Source organism: Chiloscyllium plagiosum, unplaced genomic scaffold, assembly GCF_037043375.1.
Source record: "Chiloscyllium plagiosum isolate Xiang-an unplaced genomic scaffold, Cpla_swu_hap1 HiC_scaffold_3, whole genome shotgun sequence".
Classification (NCBI taxonomy): domain Eukaryota; kingdom Metazoa; phylum Chordata; class Chondrichthyes; order Orectolobiformes; family Hemiscylliidae; genus Chiloscyllium; species Chiloscyllium plagiosum.
The window spans coordinates 43,885,988-43,904,848 of NW_028270141.1; the positions used below are offsets into that span (position 1 = coordinate 43,885,988).

Sequence of the window (18,861 nt, forward strand, 5' to 3'; positions counted from 1 at the left end):
ACAGTGACACTGTTCCCCTTTTACCAGAGGCACAGTGATATTGCTCCCTTTAACCAGAGACACAGTGACACTGTTCCCCTTTTACCAGAGGCACAGTGATATTGCTCCCTTTAACCAGACACACAGTGACATTGCTCCCTTTAACCAGAGACACAGTGACACTGTTCCCCTTTAACCAAAGGCACAGTGACATTGTTCCCCTTTAACCAGAGGCACAGTGACATTGTTGCCCTTTAACCAGAGACACAGTGACATTGTTCCCCTTTAACCAGAGACACAGTGACATTGTTCCCCTTTAACCAGAGACACTGTGATATTGTTCCCCTTTAACCAGAGGCACCGTGATATTGTTCCCCTCAACCAGAGGCACAATGATATTGCTCCCTTTAACCAGAGGCTCCGTGACACTGTTCCCCTTTAACCAGAGGAACAGTGACAGTGCTCCCTTTAACCAGAGGCACAGTGACACTGTTCCTATTTAACCAGAGGCACAGTGACATTGTTCCCCTTTAACCAGAGGCGCAATGATAGTGTTCCCCTTTAACCAGAGACACAGTGACATTGTTCCCCTTTAAACAGAGACACAGTGACATTGTTCCCCTTTAACCAGAGACACCGTGATATTGTTCCCCTCAACCAGAGGCACAGTGACATTGTTCCCCTTTAACCAGAAGCAGTGAATTTGCTGCCTTTAACCAGAGACTCTGTGACAATGTTCCCCTTTAACCAGAGACACTGTGATATTGTTCCCCTTTTACCAGAGGCACAGTGATATTGCTCCCTTTAACCAGAGACACAGTGACACTGTTCCCCTTTAACCAGAGGCACAGTGAGATTGTTCCCCTTTAACCAGAGGCACCGTGACATTGCTCCCTTTAACTAGAGGCACAGTCACACTGTTCCCCTTTAACCAAAGGCACAGTGACATTGTTCCCCTTTAACCAGAGGCACAGTGACATTGTTCCCCTTTAACCAGAGACACAGTGACATTGTTCCCCTTTAACCAGAGGCACAGTGAGATTGTTCCCCTTTAACCAGAGGCACAGTGACATTGTTCCCCTTTAACCAGAGACACAGTGACATTGTTCCCCTTTAACCAGAGGCACAGTGACATTGTTCCCCTTTAACCAGAGGCACAGTGACATTGCTGCCTTTAACCAGAGACACTGTGACATTGTTCCCCTTTAACCAGAGGCACAGTGATAATGCTCAATTTAATCAGAGGCACAATGATATTGCTCCCTTTAACCAGAGGCTCCGTGACACTGTTCCCCTTTAACCAGAGGCACAGTGATATTGTTCCCCTTTAACCGGAGACACAGTGACGTTGTTCCCCTTTAACCAGAGACACAGTGACATTGTTCACCTTTAACCTGAGACACAGTGACATTGTTCCCGTTAACCAGAGGCACAATGACATTGCTGCCTTTAACCAGAGATTTAGTGACATTGCTCCCTTTAAAGAGAGGCACAGTGACATTGTTCCCCTTTAACCAGAGGCACAATAATAGTGTTCACCTTTAACCAGAGGCACAGTGATATTGCTCCCTTTAACCAGAGACAGAGTGACATTGTTCCTATTTAACCAGAGACACAGTGACATTGTTCCCCTTTAACCAGATGCACAGTGACATTGTTCCCCTTTAACCAGATGCACAGTGACGTTGTTCCCCTTTAACCAGAGACACAGTGACATTGTTCCCCTTTAACCAGAGACACTGTGATATTGTTCCCCTTTAACCAGAGGCACAGTGAGATTGTTCCCTTTAACCAGAGGCACAGTGACATTGTTACCCTTTAACTACAGGCACAGTGACATTGTTCCCCTTTAACCAGAGACATAGTGACATTGTTCCCCTTTAACCAGAGATACAGTGACGTTGCTCCCCTTTAACCAGAGGCACAGTGACACTGTTCCCCTTTAACCAGAGGCACAGTGACATTGTTCCCCTTTAACCAGAGATACAGTGACGTTGCTCCCCTTTAACCAGAGGCACAGTGACACTGTTCCCCTTTAACCAGAGGCACAGTGACATTGTTCCCCTTTAATCAGAGACACAGTGATATTGCTCCCTTTAACCAGAGACACAGTGATATTGCTCCCTTTAACCAGAGACACAGTGACATTGTTCCCCTTTAAACAGAGACACTGTGACATTGTTCCCCTTTAACCAGAGGCACAGTGACATTGTTCCCCTTTAACCAGAGGCACAGTGATATTGCTCCCTTTAACCAGAGACACAGTGACATTGTTCCCCTTTAAACAGAGACACTGTGACATTGTTCCCCTTTAACCAGAGGCACAGTGATATTGTTCCCCTTTTACCAGAGGCACAGTGACATTGTTCCCCTTTAACCAGAGACACTGTGACATTGTTCCCCTTTAAACAGAGACACAGTGATATTGTTCCCCTTTAACCAGAGACACAGTGACATTGTTCCCCTTTAAACAGAGACACTGTGACATTGTTCCCCTTTAACCAGAGGCACCGTGACATTGTTCCCCTTTAACCAGAGGCACAGTGATATTGCTCCCTTTAACCAGAGACACAGTGACATTGTTCCCCTTTAACCAGAGGCACCGTGACATTGTTCCCCTTTAACCAGAGACACAGTGATATTGCTCCCTTTAACCAGAGATACGGTGACGTTGCTCCCCTTTAACCAGAGGCACAGTGACACTGTTCCCCTTTAACCAGAGGCACAGTGACATTGTTCCCCTTTAACCAGAGACACAGTGATATTGCTCCCTTTAACCAGAGACACAGTGACATTGTTCCCCTTTAAACAGAGACACTGTGACATTGTTCTCCTTTAACCAGAGACACAGTGATATTGCTCCCTTTCACCAGAGACACAGTGACATTGTTCCCCTTTAACCAGAGACACAGTGATATTGCTGCTTATAACCAGAGACACAGTGACATTGTTCCCCTTTAAACAGAGACACTGTGACATTGTTCCCCTTTAAACAGAGACACTGTGACATTGTTCCACTTTTACCAGAGGCACAGTGACATTGTTCCCCTTTAACCAGAGACACAGTGACATTGTTCCCCTTTAACCAAAGGCACAGTGACATTGTTCCCCTTTAACCAGAGGCACAGTGATATTGCTCCCTTTAACCAGAGACACAGTGACACTGTTCCCCTTTAACCAAAGGCACAGTGTCATTGTTCCCCTTTAACCAGAGACACAGTGACATTGTTCCCCTTTAACCAGAGGCACAGTGATATTGCTCCCTTTAACCAGAGACACAGTGACACTGTTCCCCTTTAACCAAAGGCACAGTGTCATTGTTCCCCTTTAACCAAAGGCACAGTGACACTGTTCCCCTTTAACCAAAGGCACAGTGACATTGTTCCCCTTTAACCAGAGGCACAGTGATATTGCTCCCTTTAACCAGAGACACAGTGACACTGTTCCCCTTTAACCAAAGGCACAGTGACATTGTTCCCCTTTAACCAGAGACACAGTGACACTGTTCCCCTTTAACCAAAGGCACAGTGACATTGTTGCCCTTTAAAGAGAGGCACAGTGATATTGTTCCCCTTTAACCAGAGGCACAGTGACATTGCTCCCTTTAACCAGAGGCACAGTGACATTGTTCCCCTTTAACCAGAGGCACAGTGACATTGTTCCCCTTTAACCAGAGACACTGTGACATTGTTCCCCTTTTACCAGAGACATTGTGATATTGTTCCCCTTTAACCAGAGGCACAGTGATATCGCTCCCTTTAACCAGAGACACAGTGACATTGTTCCCCTTTAACCAGAGGCACCGTGACATTGTTCCACTTTTACCAGAGACACAGTGACATTGTTCCCCTTTAACCAGAGGCACCGTGACATTGTTCCCCTTTAACCAGAGGCACAGTGACATTGTTCCCCTTTAACCAGAGACACAGTGACACTGTTCCCCTTTAACCAAAGGCACAGTGACATTGTTGCCCTTTAAAGAGAGGCACAGTGATATTGTTCCCCTTTAACCAGAGGCACAGTGACATTGCTCCCTTTAACCAGAGGCACAGTGACATTGTTCCCCTTTAACCAGAGGCACAGTGACATTGTTCCCCTTTAACCAGAGACACTGTGACATTGTTCCCCTTTTACCAGAGACATTGTGATATTGTTCCCCTTTAACCAGAGGCACAGTGATATCGCTCCCTTTAACCAGAGACACAGTGACATTGTTCCCCTTTAACCAGAGGCACCGTGACATTGTTCCACTTTTACCAGAGACACAGTGACATTGTTCCCCTTTAACCAGAGGCACCGTGACATTGTTCCCCTTTAACCAGAGGCACAGTGATATTGCTCCCATTAACCAGAGGCTCCGTGACACTGTTCCCCTTTAACCAGAGACACAGTGACATTGTTCCCCTTTAACCAGAGACACAGTGACATTGTTCACCTTTAACCTGAGACACAGTGACATTGTTCCCCTTTAACCAGGGACACAGTGACATTGTTCCCCTTTAACCAGAGACACAGTGACATTGTTCCCTTTAACCAGAGGCACAATGATATTGTTCCCCTTTAACCAGAGGCACAGTGATATTGTTCCCTTTAACCAGAGGCACAGTGACATTGTTCCCCTTTAACCAGAGGCACAGTGACATTGCTCCCTTTAACCAGAGGCACAGTGGCATTGTTCTCCTTTAACCAGAGACACTGTGATATTGTTCCCCTTTTACCAGAGGCACAGAGATATTGCTCCCTTTAACTAGAGGCACAGTGGTATTGTTCCCCTTTAACCAGTGGCACAGTGACATTGCTCCCTTTAACCAGTGGCACAGTGGCATTGCTCCCTTTAACCAGAGGCGCAGTGATATTGCTCCCCTTTATCCAGAGACATAGTGACATTGTTCCCCTTTAACCAGATGCACAGTGCTGTTGTTCCCTTTAACCAGAGGCACAGTGATATTGCTCCCTTTAACCACAGGCACAGTGACACTGTTCCCATTTAACCATAGACACAGTGGCATTGCTCCCTTAAACCAGAGGCACAGTGACACTGTTCCCCTTTATCCAGATACACAGTGACACTGTTCCCCTTTATCCAGATACACAGTGACACTGTTCCCTTTTATCCAGAGACACAGTGATATTGTTCCCCTATAACCAGATGCACAGTGCTATTGTTCCCTTTAACCACAGGCACAGTGATATTGTTCCCCTTTAACCAGAGGCACAGTGACATTGTTCCCCTTTAACCACAGGCACAGTGACACTGTTCCCCTTTATCCAGATACACAGTGACATTGCTTCCTTTAACCAGAGGCACAGTGACATTGTTCCCCTTTAACCAGAGGCACCGTGACATTGTTCCCCTTTAACCAGAGGCACAGTGATATTGCTCCCATTAACCAGAGGCTCCGTGACACTGTTCCCCTTTAACCAGAGACACAGTGACATTGTTCCCCTTTAACCAGAGACACAGTGACATTGTTCACCTTTAACCTGAGACACAGTGACATTGTTCCCCTTTAACCAGGGACACAGTGACATTGTTCCCCTTTAACCAGAGACACAGTGACATTGTTCCCTTTAACCAGAGGCACAATGATATTGTTCCCCTTTAACCAGAGGCACAGTGATATTGTTCCCTTTAACCAGAGGCACAGTGACATTGTTCCCCTTTAACCAGAGGCACAGTGACATTGCTCCCTTTAACCAGAGGCACAGTGGCATTGTTCTCCTTTAACCAGAGACACTGTGATATTGTTCCCCTTTTACCAGAGGCACAGAGATATTGCTCCCTTTAACTAGAGGCACAGTGGTATTGTTCCCCTTTAACCAGTGGCACAGTGACATTGCTCCCTTTAACCAGTGGCACAGTGGCATTGCTCCCTTTAACCAGAGGCGCAGTGATATTGCTCCCCTTTATCCAGAGACATAGTGACATTGTTCCCCTTTAACCAGATGCACAGTGCTGTTGTTCCCTTTAACCAGAGGCACAGTGATATTGCTCCCTTTAACCACAGGCACAGTGACACTGTTCCCATTTAACCATAGACACAGTGGCATTGCTCCCTTAAACCAGAGGCACAGTGACACTGTTCCCCTTTATCCAGATACACAGTGACACTGTTCCCCTTTATCCAGATACACAGTGACACTGTTCCCTTTTATCCAGAGACACAGTGATATTGTTCCCCTATAACCAGATGCACAGTGCTATTGTTCCCTTTAACCACAGGCACAGTGATATTGTTCCCCTTTAACCAGAGGCACAGTGACATTGTTCCCCTTTAACCACAGGCACAGTGACACTGTTCCCCTTTATCCAGATACACAGTGACATTGCTTCCTTTAACCAGAGGCACAGTGACATTGTTCCCCTTTAACCAGAGGCACTGTGACTCTGTTCCCCTTTATCCACAGTAACAATGACTTTTTCTCATCTAACCAGAGTTTCCTGTTTTTTTAGAGGTATATACATTGCTTTCCTACATTGAAAAGCACAGTGACCTTCGTCTTCATACAGAATCAAACTCATCATGTTCTTCCTTAACCAGTAGCAGACTGAGCTTATCCCCCATTGCAAGTAGGAGCGGGCACCCTGCTTTAACCAGCAGCACTGCACTGCTGTTCCCTTTTAACTGAGTAGCACAATGCAGGCCTCCCCTTTCAGCAGAAGTGCAGAGATTTTGCTCACCCTTGTCCTGTGTATATACTGACATCACTTGGCTGGTGGTGGGAAGGGCACTACCCTGTGAGATCCTTTGTACCACGGGCGGACTCTCTGTGCCACAACATGCTGCCCTCAATGCAGCTGCAAGGGGAGTAGAGACTGGAATGTGCTTTTGCCAAGGACCTCTGCTGATAAATGCAGTGGTCTTTGTCGAGGTTCATCCTGAGAAGCTCCGTGACACAGGACTCTGTGATCTCTGGTCTGATCCCCGGGACGCACTCCAAGACAAGCACCCGCTGTGCCTGGAGGACCATCAACTCGGTGAAAGATGCTCTTTAGTCTGCCCGAAACGTGATGGTCTTCCAGTTGAAAGGGTTGACCCCGAATGAGACTGGCACAGTTCGAAGACCAGGACTATGTGCTGAGGGATTCACTAAATGCTTAGGGCAGCTGCCGCCAAGGCACAGTGGGGAAAGACCACTGTGTAAGGTCAGCCTGCCAAAGTATAACGAGATAAAAACAATGACTGCAGATGCTGGAAACCAGATGCTAGACTAGAGTGGTGCTGGAAAAGTACAGCAGCTCAGGCAGCATCCGAGGAGCAGGAAGTATAGCCAGAGTCCATTCATTCATTGGAGCCTCCCAAAGCCTCCCATAAATGCCTATTGGTTAATTGTAAGTACAAAGTAAGTACAGAGGAAGCAGAGTCTCTGTGTTTGCTTTCTACTCTATAAGTAAAGACGGTATAGCTCTGAATGCTGCATGAACTGTGTAGGTACACAAAGATTTACTTTTATGAATAAAGTATATTTTTGCAATAAAAAAAACTTGGTCTTTTCCTGCAGGATTATGCGCAGGTCTCCTGATGTGAGTCCCCGCAGATTATCAGATGTCAGCCCTCAGCTTCGCCAGCTCAAATACCTGGTCGTGGATGAGTGCATCAAGGAGGATGGGAAAGCGTCCAGATCATTTGAGGATTTGAGCAGTATCTCCTCAGCTGGCCTCAGTTCCATTGAGGAGCGTATCCTGAGGATCACCGGTTATTACGGTTACCAACCCTGGTCACTTCGTTACTCCCGTGAGTCCCACGGCCCGTTGTACTGTACTCTTCACACTGACCTGTGATGTGCTTTCACATGCAGTAACCTTTTTGGGTTTGCCAACATTCATCTAATCCGTAGGGGGCAAATTGGTTTTAACTGCAGGACTAGAATTGCCCCAAGCCTGTATCTACATCAGGGCTGTACAACACACCATCCAGCAACCGTCTTTGACAAGCTGGGAATCCAAGTGTGGAAATTCGATAATGTAGATGTAGAGAAGTGGGCTTCCAGGTTTGGAGATTTGGGAATCTCGGAGTGGTGAATTGAGAATCCAGATGTGGAGAATTGCACTTCATGTTACTAGGTATAGAATGAGTAACTGAGGGCTCTTGTGGCACAGTGGTAGTGTTCCTATCTCTGGGACAGTGTGGACACATTCAAGTCCCACCTATTTCAGCAATGTATTATCATATATCTGAAAAGGTTGATTTAAAGAATATCTACAATGGGCAGTGTGGTTGTGACTATAATCCGAATATATTTACACTAATTGTTCGCACAAACACCATCCTTGGGGTCTGTTGGTAAAATAATGATTTTTAAAACAGAGAGTGTGAGTGGATCATTGCTGTGACCACGCTCTGAATGGTGGGAGCTGTTTGTTAAATGAAAACAAACATTTTACCTTCATCATGTGTGTGTGTGTGAGGCATTTTCCACTGAAATTAATGCTGGAAGTGTTGCTGAAGCCATTGTGGTGGGTAGTCAGTGATTTCATTGGCAAACACTGCATTGTGTAGTTCTTATAAAAGTTAGATAAGGAAGATAGCACACTGTCTTGCTCTCCCTGTCTTTATCTTTCTCTTTCCTTCTCTCTCTCTCTCCCCCCTCTCTTGCTATCTCTCTCTTCCTGCTATCTCTCTTTTCCCATCTTGCCCAACTTTTAAAGCCATCCTGAAACACTAAAGCTTTCAACTTTAGCAAAGGGTTTGGAGGGATATGGGCCGGGTGCTGGCAGGTGGGACTAGATTGGGTTGGGATATCTGGTCGGCATGGACAAGTTGGACCAAAGGGTCTGTTTCCGTGCTGAACATCTCTGTGACTCTATGAGAAACAAAATTAGAAGTTGCTGGATGAACTCAGCAGGTTTGGCAGCTTCTGCGGAGAGAGAGCAGAGTTAACGTTTCAAGTCCACTGAGCCTTCTTCAGAACTGGCTCCAGCAATTAGCATTTTGGATTCTGATTTTCCAGTACCCACAGTTCCTTCAGCTGACTGTTTCTCCAGCCTATTACCATTCTCTGTGAGTCACCGTAAGGAACTATCTGACAGTGAGGACTCTACCTAAAGGCAGGATGTGCAGCTAAGGAGGAGCGTGGCTCTGGGTGACCCGTGGGTGTTAAATTCTGGGTCAGAGAGGGATCTGGAAGAGAGATTCAAACCTATGGTCATTGTAGTATTGTCAATCACACTTTAGAGCCTTTCCCAGCTCAGCCCATCATTTTAATGTTTTGTAATTCAGTTTGATAATGGGTTCCACAGGGCAACAGCTCAGAGAGGAATTGCCTGTATCAGGACAACTGAAAACATTTCATTCAGTTCTGTTAAGGGTAAAAAAAAATGTAGAGAAGGAGGGGACATGTTTACAATATTAGTTCATACAGTTAATTTGGTCTGTTCCAACTGCTGTCATAAAATAGAGCCATTCATCCATCATTTCCTGTGTCAGCTAATTGAAGGAGTGTTGGTTTAATCTTATACCATTGCTTTCTTCCTGTTACCCTGCAGGTGACTTCACATTGCGGTCCACATTTTTATGAAATTTTAGATTGAATTGATTTCTTTCATCATTCCAGAGTCTAGTCACGAATTCTCATCCGTGCTTTCAAATCTTTTTTATTCATTCACAGGAAGCAGGCAATAGTGGTTTGTTGAGTAATTATGATACAGCTCTCATTGCTAAACTGTCTTCTTGTATCCCTGCAGTCCATATTGGTGCATTCATGACTTTGCTGCCTCGTTCTTTTAAGGGGGTAAGGTTTGTGGGTTTAGAAAGTGCTGTTGAAGGACTCTCGGTGAATTACTGTAATGTATCTTGTTGATGGAATACACTGTGTGGCTTTAATGCTCCTGCCTTATGCGTTCTAGATGGTGGACAGCCTTTGGGGAGTCAGGGGGTGAGTCACTTGTCACAGAAATCCCACCATTTGACTCGGTCTTGGAGCCACAATGTTTATTTGCCTAGTCGTGTTCAGTTTCTGATTAAAGTAACCCCCAGAATGTCGAGAGTGGGTGATTCAGTGATGCCACTGAACATTGAGGGGAGATGGACTAATTCTCTCTTATTGAAGACGGTCATCGCCTGACATTTGTGTGGTGTGAATAAAGTTTCTGCTTATCACTCCAAGCCTAGGTATTGTCCAAGTCTTGCTGCATTTGACACAGACTGCTTCAATATCTGCAGAGTCATGAATGGTGCTGAACATTGTTCAAGCATCAGCAAACATCCTCACTTCTCACCTTATAATGGAGGGAAGGTCATTGATGAAGCAGCTGAAGATGTCAAGTCGCTATAGTCTTACCAGATCATAGGGCTGCTCTCTCATGAGAGAGAGATATCTTTCCCCCTTGGTATCAGTCTGGTGAGTCTGGTCAGGACCTTCCCTGAGGGCTTGGCATTCTTTGTAAAGTGTAACCTACTACACTCTACCTGGGACCTAACCAGTGACAAATTACATTGGAATTTAAAATATTCAGTTTAATAATATTCCCCATCATCTACACCCCTTTCTGACAGAGTTAATCAGATTATTTTATAATTGTGTAATTATGTAAAGGCAGCACCATTTGATCTTCACTGCTCTCTCTGCAAGGTGAAGATATCCTTCCTGAGGTACAGTTTCCAGGATCAAACTAACCTCCAGGGACACTGACCAAATCTCTGTATGAGTGTACTGGAGCATCGTTTCCAGTCCCTTGTACCCTGGCCACTGTCAAGGTAAAACCAACATTCCATTAGCCTGAATAATTATTTGTACCTGACCGCTAGCAATTTGTGATTTATATTTGGAGTGATTTGATTGGCAGCTTTCCCAGAGTTTGTTGGCCATTGCTGAAAGTGCAGTGAGGAGGTGTGGGGGTGGGGGGGGGGGGGGGGTGTGGAGGGCGTGGAGGGCAGGGGTGATCTGTATAAGCAGATGATCGATCAGAGAATGGCGCTCTTAAAGGCTTGTGTTTTCTTTTTAACTTCAAGGAAAGATTTGCATTTCTGTAGCGCCTTTCCACTTGCTCAGAACATTCTGAAGTGTTTTCCAGGCAGTTCTGGAGTATTGTTGTTGTTGTCGCAACGTAGGAAAGACAGCAAGCGGTCTGTGCAGAGCAAGATCCCACCAGGAAATCGATGAACCCTGTTTCAGTGCTTTTGCTTTTATTTCTACCTGAGAGGACAGATAGATCCCACACGTGTTGTGAACAAAAAGCTCAATTTGCCCAAGTGTTGAACCCTTCTCAACACGTCTCAGCAAACAAGTCCAATCGATTTGCTCCTTCTTTAGAGGGAAGCTGAGGGACGTTGTGTTGCTTGGGAAAAACAGTCCTGCTTTTGAAAAATGACTCACGCTGTGAAAGGGAACAGGGAGCTTTGAAATGCAGCGAATTAAAGCAAAGAATGAGGCAGCTCTTGACGTGGGGCACTTTTATCCTCTGACAAGGCAGTGATGAGGCCTGGGCAGATTGGAAGCTGGAGGTGGTGGGCAGGACTGCAGAGCTGCAGAAGCAAGACCCTGCCATTTTATTCCAAACGACCTCACGTTGCCGAAGTTGCTGTTTGCTTTCAGAAACTTCCAGCGTGTTTCATTTGAAACCTGATGAGTTCATTTTTGACTCTTGTGTTTTTCTCCCCAATCATGTGGTTCACCGCAGAATCGCAGTGTAAGAACAAAGGCTGACTCTACATCACAGAATGTGAGAAGATGAGGTCCACAGTCAGGTGAGGCTGTTACATAAGGGTGTAAGGGTCTGAAAGGGTTAATGCTGAGGTGTGCTTCAAGCACCATCCAATACATCGATGTCAAATGAACCCGGGTGGGAAAACGACATTGGATCTCAAAGAAGTAAGAGCTAACCTTGATTTCTCCCTCAGTGTCAGTAACAATACTTATCATATCAACATAACTTATACCTAGTTGCTATTATGCAAAAACTACTCCTTGCTGAAAACAAGAGCCAAGTGTCATTAGACTGTCAGACGGATATCATCTATCACACCAGTCTGTAGATCCCAAACAAGAAAGAATGGTGACAGCAAATCTACCAGATGGATCTTACGCCACAAGCTGTGGTGAGGATTCATCTTACAACATGGAGGCAAGTGATGCAGAACTCATTTAGCTGCTGTTTACCAAAAGCTGGCAGGCAGCAGGCTGGATGAACTCAGCAAGCCAGGCAGCATCAGGAGGTACGGAAGTCAACAATTCAGGTGTAACCCTTTTTCAGGGCTATGGGTGGGAACTGCAGATAGAGGGGGTGGTGGGGGCAGGGTGGTGAAGTGGGAATAGGTGAAGACAGATGGAGGGTACAACCTGGTCGGTCAGTGGGAAGAATGCATCCGGTTGGTGGCAGGGAGGAGTGGAAGGGAGGGGGAGGGGCTGGGAAGTGAGTCGGGGCTTGGGAAAGGAGGTTGTTTGAAATTGGAGAACTCAATGCTGAGTCCTCCGGGCTGTAGGCTGCCCAGGCAGAAGATGAGGTGTTGTTCCTCCAATTTCTGGTGTGGTTCATTGTGGCAATGGAGGAGGCCAAGGATGGTCATGTCAGAAAGCGAGTGGGAATAGGAATTAAAACGGGCGGTGACTGGGAGGTCCGGTCAGCCCCTGCAGGCCCGGCTGCGATGCTTGGCAAACCGTTCCCTAAGTTTGGTCTCTCCGATGTAGAGAATACCATCACTTGCCGCCATGTTATAAGATGAACCCTCACCAACAGCCTATGGTGTAAGATCCATCGGGTACCATTCTTCCTTGGTAGGGATCTACAAAATGCTGTCGGGTGCGGAGATGTGAATGTTCTTCAGACACAGCTTTATGAAGGCTCCACGACCAGAAACTGAGCATCTGAAGGAGCTGAACATTTGTGAATCTTGTAGAAGAGAATCTTGGCAAACTTTTAAGACGCAGAACCTCTGGTCAATGGTAAAAAGCATTTCAAACCTGGTAAGAGATACACAGCAATAAATGAGAACTAGAAACTCCATGGAGCTGAAACACTAGTTATACTTAGATCGCATTAGGTACTGGTGATCTGTTAGAACAGTCCCAAGTCAAGGTTCAGACTGAGAGCAAACATGCATGAAAGACTCAGTGAGTTATGTTCAAATCCTTAGTGTGCTATAGAAAACTTTTAAAAAGGTGTAAATTACAGGTTGGGAAAACTAGAAGCAACCAAACTAACTCATCAAACTGAACGGGTACTAAGCTGTACAGGTACAGTAAGGGAAATAAAGAGCCATAGAGGAATTTAAAACAAAATTACAGACCCAGGATTGTCAGCCTTAAAGCTGAAGGCGGCAAATTAGAAACCGAAGCAAACAATGAAAGGAGAAAGTTAGAAGATCACTGAGCAACAGTGAGAGGTCCTGGCCGAGGTAGGAAGCATTTATTTGAAAAATGTACTCATTCTAAAAAAATCCTGAAGCAAAGGGGATTATTAGTAGCACCACAGACAGCGGGAATTGTCAAGGGAAATTTGTCAAGGAAATAGGATTCATCTGATACAGCCTGATTAATTGAGTGAAGACAGCATGAGAATTGAGCAGTTTAATAAAGCTGAAGGCAGTGGCATTTATTCAGTAAAGCCAATAAGGAAATGGGAATCATTCATTAAATCTGCAATTAGCAAGATTCATCCGGTGAAACCACAGTAAGAGTGGAAATTATCCACTTTATTCACAAAAGGGAAAGAATCATTCACAAACTTGCAGAGGCATGGCAATTCTCCACTTTACTCGTCAAAGATGGGGATTTAGTTGTGTAGGGTAAGAAAAGTCTCCAGTACAGAAATACACCGTAACAGCACTGCTGTCCTGCAGAATTAAAATCCTTCAACACAAGGCAGATAAATAATTACATTAAAAAGGCATGACAACAGATAAAACACTGCCAGGAGATTTACATTCAGGGATGGGCCAAAAAGAACACAGAATTGGACACCTTGAAGAAAATAATCTTTAAGATATGGAATTGCTTCCAAACTAGATAACTGCATGAGGAAATACCCTTTTGTTGGTGTCTCACCAGACCATAGGGGCTGCTCTGTTATTAGAGAGAAGTGACAGGCGGTGATTTAACCTGAGGGCCAACAGACTTCAGGAAAGGGAAGAAGTTGAGTCCTTCATGGTAACCTCAAACCAGTGATGGGAATTGAACCCACACTGTTAGCATTATACTACTACTGTAAACCAACAATCCAGCCAACTGAGCGAAACCAATTCCCACTCTTTTGTATACAATTGAAAATGTAGCTAGTGATATTATAGCTTGGTGTGGGGTAAACTAAGCAACATGTCCTTTGAAGAGTTATTGAAAGTCTTTGACAATTATTTTAACTCCAGAACAAATGAAATTCTAAAAGAACAAGATTTGATTGAAAAGTTCAGCATCCAGGTACATCCATAGACAATTTCATCAATGACTTCCACAGGGTTAGTGAAAAAATGTGACTGTAGACCTTTAAAGTCTGAACTCAGAGGATGCTGCATTGTTGATGAATCTGTCAGACTTATTACTATCAAAAGGACTTCACAGGAAGACACTTAGATTGTGCATGAAATAGAAATTTGGAAGCAGCAAAGATTAATACTAAAAGGAGAGGATTGACCTAATCACAGGAGATCAGCAAGAACCATTCAATTTTTAAAATGCATACCCCCTAAAGATACAGGTGAGAAGCCTATACAGAAAGCAGGACAGACACCAGATACTAACAGTCATTGTAGAGGAAGGAAACCACACAGGCATAAGCAGTGCCCAGCTATTAAAAAGAGAATGCTTTATCTATAAAACAATACACCACTTTCAGAAAATGCCAAAATAGGACAGTTACAGAGCAACAAGAAGTCAAATATGCTGCAAAGGAGGTAAAACAGATTACATTAGCAGAAAAGCCAAATGTATTCCCAGGGGAAATAGGTGATGGAGACCACACTTTATCTTAATTTGTGTCAATGTGTATCTCAGTAATTTTAAGCTTTATGCCGGGGTGAGTGTCACTATGTTATCAGATAGTGTACCATGAGTGAAGAACCAGTGCTTACAGCCAACAGCAGTGTAGCTATCTGATCCAGGAGCTGAAGGTATACTCTAAGCAATTCTGCAACATGAGGGGTGTCCGTCAGTAGAGAACTCGTGTGCGTTTCACAAACGGGACATCTCACACTTGAGCAGGAATGTATATTTTAACCTGAATCTTTGCCTGAAAAAGACAAAAATTAAAGTCAAGAAACCACTGGTGAAGCTGATTATGGAACAAGAGGTCAAAGAACTTTCAGTTACTGAACAATTTGGTGTCGAACAACAGATCAAAAGAAAACTGGGAGAGGATTTCTCCTAGACTCATGGTGGAACCCAAACTGAAGGCCAGTTCCATCAAGTTAGCTAATCTATAAAAAACCAGACTGACATTCAGACTGAGTGTCTCTTTGGTACATGCTCATTAACTATTCTTAGGGGACAGGTATAATTAACCCTTTATGCTACACATAAGGAGCGATTTGAGGTCAGCTGACTGAAAGCTTGATCAAAGAGAAGAGGATTGAAAAGTGGAGAGAAAGACAAAGAGACCGAGAACTTGAGGGAGGGAATTCCAGAGTTTCTGGCACAGCCTTCGCCAGGTAGAGCTGCCATTAGCGGAGTGACTACAATCAGGGATGTGGAAGAGGCCAGAACGAGATGAGTAATCTCAGAGGGTTGTGAGTCTGGTGGAGAAGACAGAGACAGGTGAGAGGAATTTGAAAACAGGCTGAGAATGTGAAAAACTGGTCTTGCTGAATGGGTACAGTGTAGGCTGTCAAGCATTAGGGTGATGGAGATAGGCAGGGTTTGATCCAAATAAAGACCATGTGGCAGCAGAGCTTTATATGAGCTCATGTTTACAGAGAGCACAAGGTGGGAGGCTGGTCAGGGATGTACTGCTGGAATGAGCAAAACTCAAGGTAGAATTAGGTGAGGACTGCAGCAGTTGATCAGCTGGGGCAAATGGAAATCTGGGTATGTTCCAGGACTGAAGGAAAGCTGTCCTCACAATGATGTGGATAAAAAATTGTAAGGTTTTCTTATCAACAGCAGGATTGTGTACAATCTGGTTCAGCATTAGCAGTTGTCAAGGATAGGGACAAAGTGGGTGGCTGGTGGATAGAGTTTGGAGTGGGGGCCGAAAACAGTATAACTACTGTTCACAATTTTTAACAACACTGGATATCAGACAAACAGTCTGAGAATTTTGCCATAGTGCAGGAGAGAACTCCTTCACTCTTTACAGAGAATGATAACCATTCGATGCAGTAGAAGTGAAGGGTCTGTGTCTATGTCTCCCTTGCTGTGCTGATAGTGACAGGAGACAGGCAGGCTTTCATAGCCAATGTTGCTATCCTAACCCACAGTCTAATCCTCTGAGCACCCAGTTGGGACTCGTTTCATTATTTCCATTCCTGACTCTAACCAAGATTGTGTCTTTGCTTGGGAAAGCAGGTTCATAGCTCCTTGAAAGTGGAGTCGCAGGTAGACAGGATAGTCGTTTGGTATGCTTTCCTTTATTGGTCAGAGTATTGAGTACAGGAGTTGGGAGGTCATGTTGAGGCTGTACAGGACATTGGTTAGGCCACTGTTGGAATACTGTGTGCAATTCTGGTCTCCTTCCTATCGGAAAGATGTTGTGAAACTTGAAAGGGTTCAGAAAAGGATGTTGCCAGGGTTGGAGGATCTGAGCTATAAGGGAGAGGCTGAACAGGCTGGGACTGTTTTCCTGGGAGCGTCGGAGGCTGAGGGGTGACCTTATAGAGGTTTACAAAATTATGAAGGGCATACATAGGATAAATAGACAAAGTCTTTTCCCTGAGGTTGGGGAGTCCAGAACTAGAGGGCATAGGTTTAGGGTGAGAAGAGAAAGATATAAAAGAGACCTAAGGAGCAACTTTTTCACGCAGAGGGTGGTACGTGTATGGAATGAGCTGCCAGAGGATGTGGTGGAGGCTGGTACAATTGCAACATTTAAGAGGCATTTGGATGTGTATATGAATAGGAAGGGTTTGGAGGGATATGGGCCGGGTGCTGGCAGGTGGGACTAGATTGGGTTGGGATATCTGGTCGGCATGGACGAGTTGGACCGAAGGGTCTGTTTCCATGCTGCACATCTCTATGTGTCTATGACTCTATGACTTCCCACTTCCTATACTCGATATACTGACCGATAAAGGCAAGTGACCCAAACGCCTTCTTCACTATCCAGTCTTGCTGCGACTCCACTTTCAAGGAGCTATGAACCTGCACTCCAAGGTCTCTTTGTTCAGCACTTTACCATTAAGTGTATAAGTCCTCACCTGATTTGCTGCACCAAAATGCAACAGCTCACATTTATCTAAATTAATCTCCATCCAGTGACCCTTCTTCAGAACTTTGCTTTCTCTCCACAGACACTGCCAGACCTGCTGAGTTTCTCTGGAATTGTCTATTTTTGTTTCTTATTTCCAGCATTTTTCTTTTTCTTTTTCTTTGTTCTTTCACAGGGGCCCCCTCAGCCACCTGAGAGGGATAGGTGAGGCCTCAGTTTATCATCTGATATGGGAGACGGTGTCTTTGGCAGTGCAGCACACCCAAAGTGCTGCACAGGGATTGTCGGTCCAGATAATGATTTCACATCTTTGTGGGACTTCACTATATTGTTTTTCAATTTGGCCAAGTTGTCAATTAAAAGCTGCAGAATAACATTCACTGAGTGATCACTTGGCCTGCTGAATTAATTTAAAACGAAAAGTTAATAGGGGAACATTAACAGGTAATATGTTTCCAGTCGTTGTTACATTCTATAGGAAAGAGCCACATTCTGAAGGCTGAGTGGTCTTTATCTGTAACTCATCCCTGAATGGTGGGTTAGCAGCTTCACCACCCTCTAGAATACAGCCCCCTGCAGTCTGTCTGTCTCAGGAATCAGTCTGTCACTTCTGGACAGAAATGGAGGGAGGACAGGACTTACATTTCAATAGCACCTTTCATAGTCTCCATATACCTCATAGCCCATTTGCTTTTTCTGAAGTGCAGCAATTTTAGTGGCAGCCAACTAACACAGAGCAAGCTCCCAAAAACCCATCCTCCGCGTGAGAGACTGCTGCTCAATCAAACTCCCGTGTGCCCTCACAGACGGGCATTGAAGATCCAACATCCCTAAAGCAGTCAGTCTAGTGGCTATCCTGTTGCTTGCTGTGTCTAAATTGGCCACCACATTTCGGTAATCAAGACATTTTGAGAAGCACTAGGAGAAAGTGAGGACTGCAGATGCTGGAGATCAGAGCTGAAAAATGTGTTGCTGGAAAAGCGCAGCAGGTCAGGCAGCATCCGAGGAGCAGGAGAATCGACGTTTCGGGCATAAGGGAAGAAGGGCATTTTGAGAAGCACCTCAGCAGGGCTTTGGGACTGCCCCAGGGTGTGAAAGGCACTATATAAATGTAAGTCCTTTCTGCTCAGGCTGGTACACTTCCCCAGGCCAAGTGCAGTGAGACTGGGTGCCCATGCAGAAGCAGACTGTAAGATCTCCAACACACTCTAGAGTAGTCTCAAGACCAAACCTAAAGTTGAATTGATGCTCAAGAGTCCTTATGCTCTACAGAGGGACCACGTTCCAACAATATCTTTGTGAAGTTGTCGGTGAGAGAACCTTTTTATGGCTCCACAGCCCCACCAGCTGGTGCTCAGCGGAACTTGCCTGTTGTAAAAGGTACAAACTTCCAAAAAGGCTGAACTTCCCCAGCTGTGGTGAAGAGTGAGAATTGTCCACCCCTCCCTACCAACTCCAGTTTAACGGCAGCAAGCTCCCTGTAGCAGACTGTAGCAGTCAGGGCTGGACCCCTCTCTAGATGGAGTTGTGGAGATGTAAACTTGCAATGGTAGCCACATCTCCTGCATCCCCATGGCCCTTCCAGCTCT

General features: G+C 45.1%; 1 protein-coding gene across 2 annotated transcripts in view; it reads left to right on the top strand.

Moving 5' to 3' along the window:
* slc35f3b (solute carrier family 35 member F3b) overlaps positions 1-18,861 on the top strand; it is a 202,215-nt gene that overhangs the window by 71,199 nt on the left and 112,155 nt on the right. For both annotated transcript variants that reach the window (XM_087978762.1, XM_087978755.1), the window contains exon 2: positions 7,483-7,715. In XM_087978762.1, the coding sequence (XP_087834888.1) occupies positions 7,483-7,715 (233 nt within the window). The remainder of the gene's footprint in view (positions 1-7,482; positions 7,716-18,861) is intronic.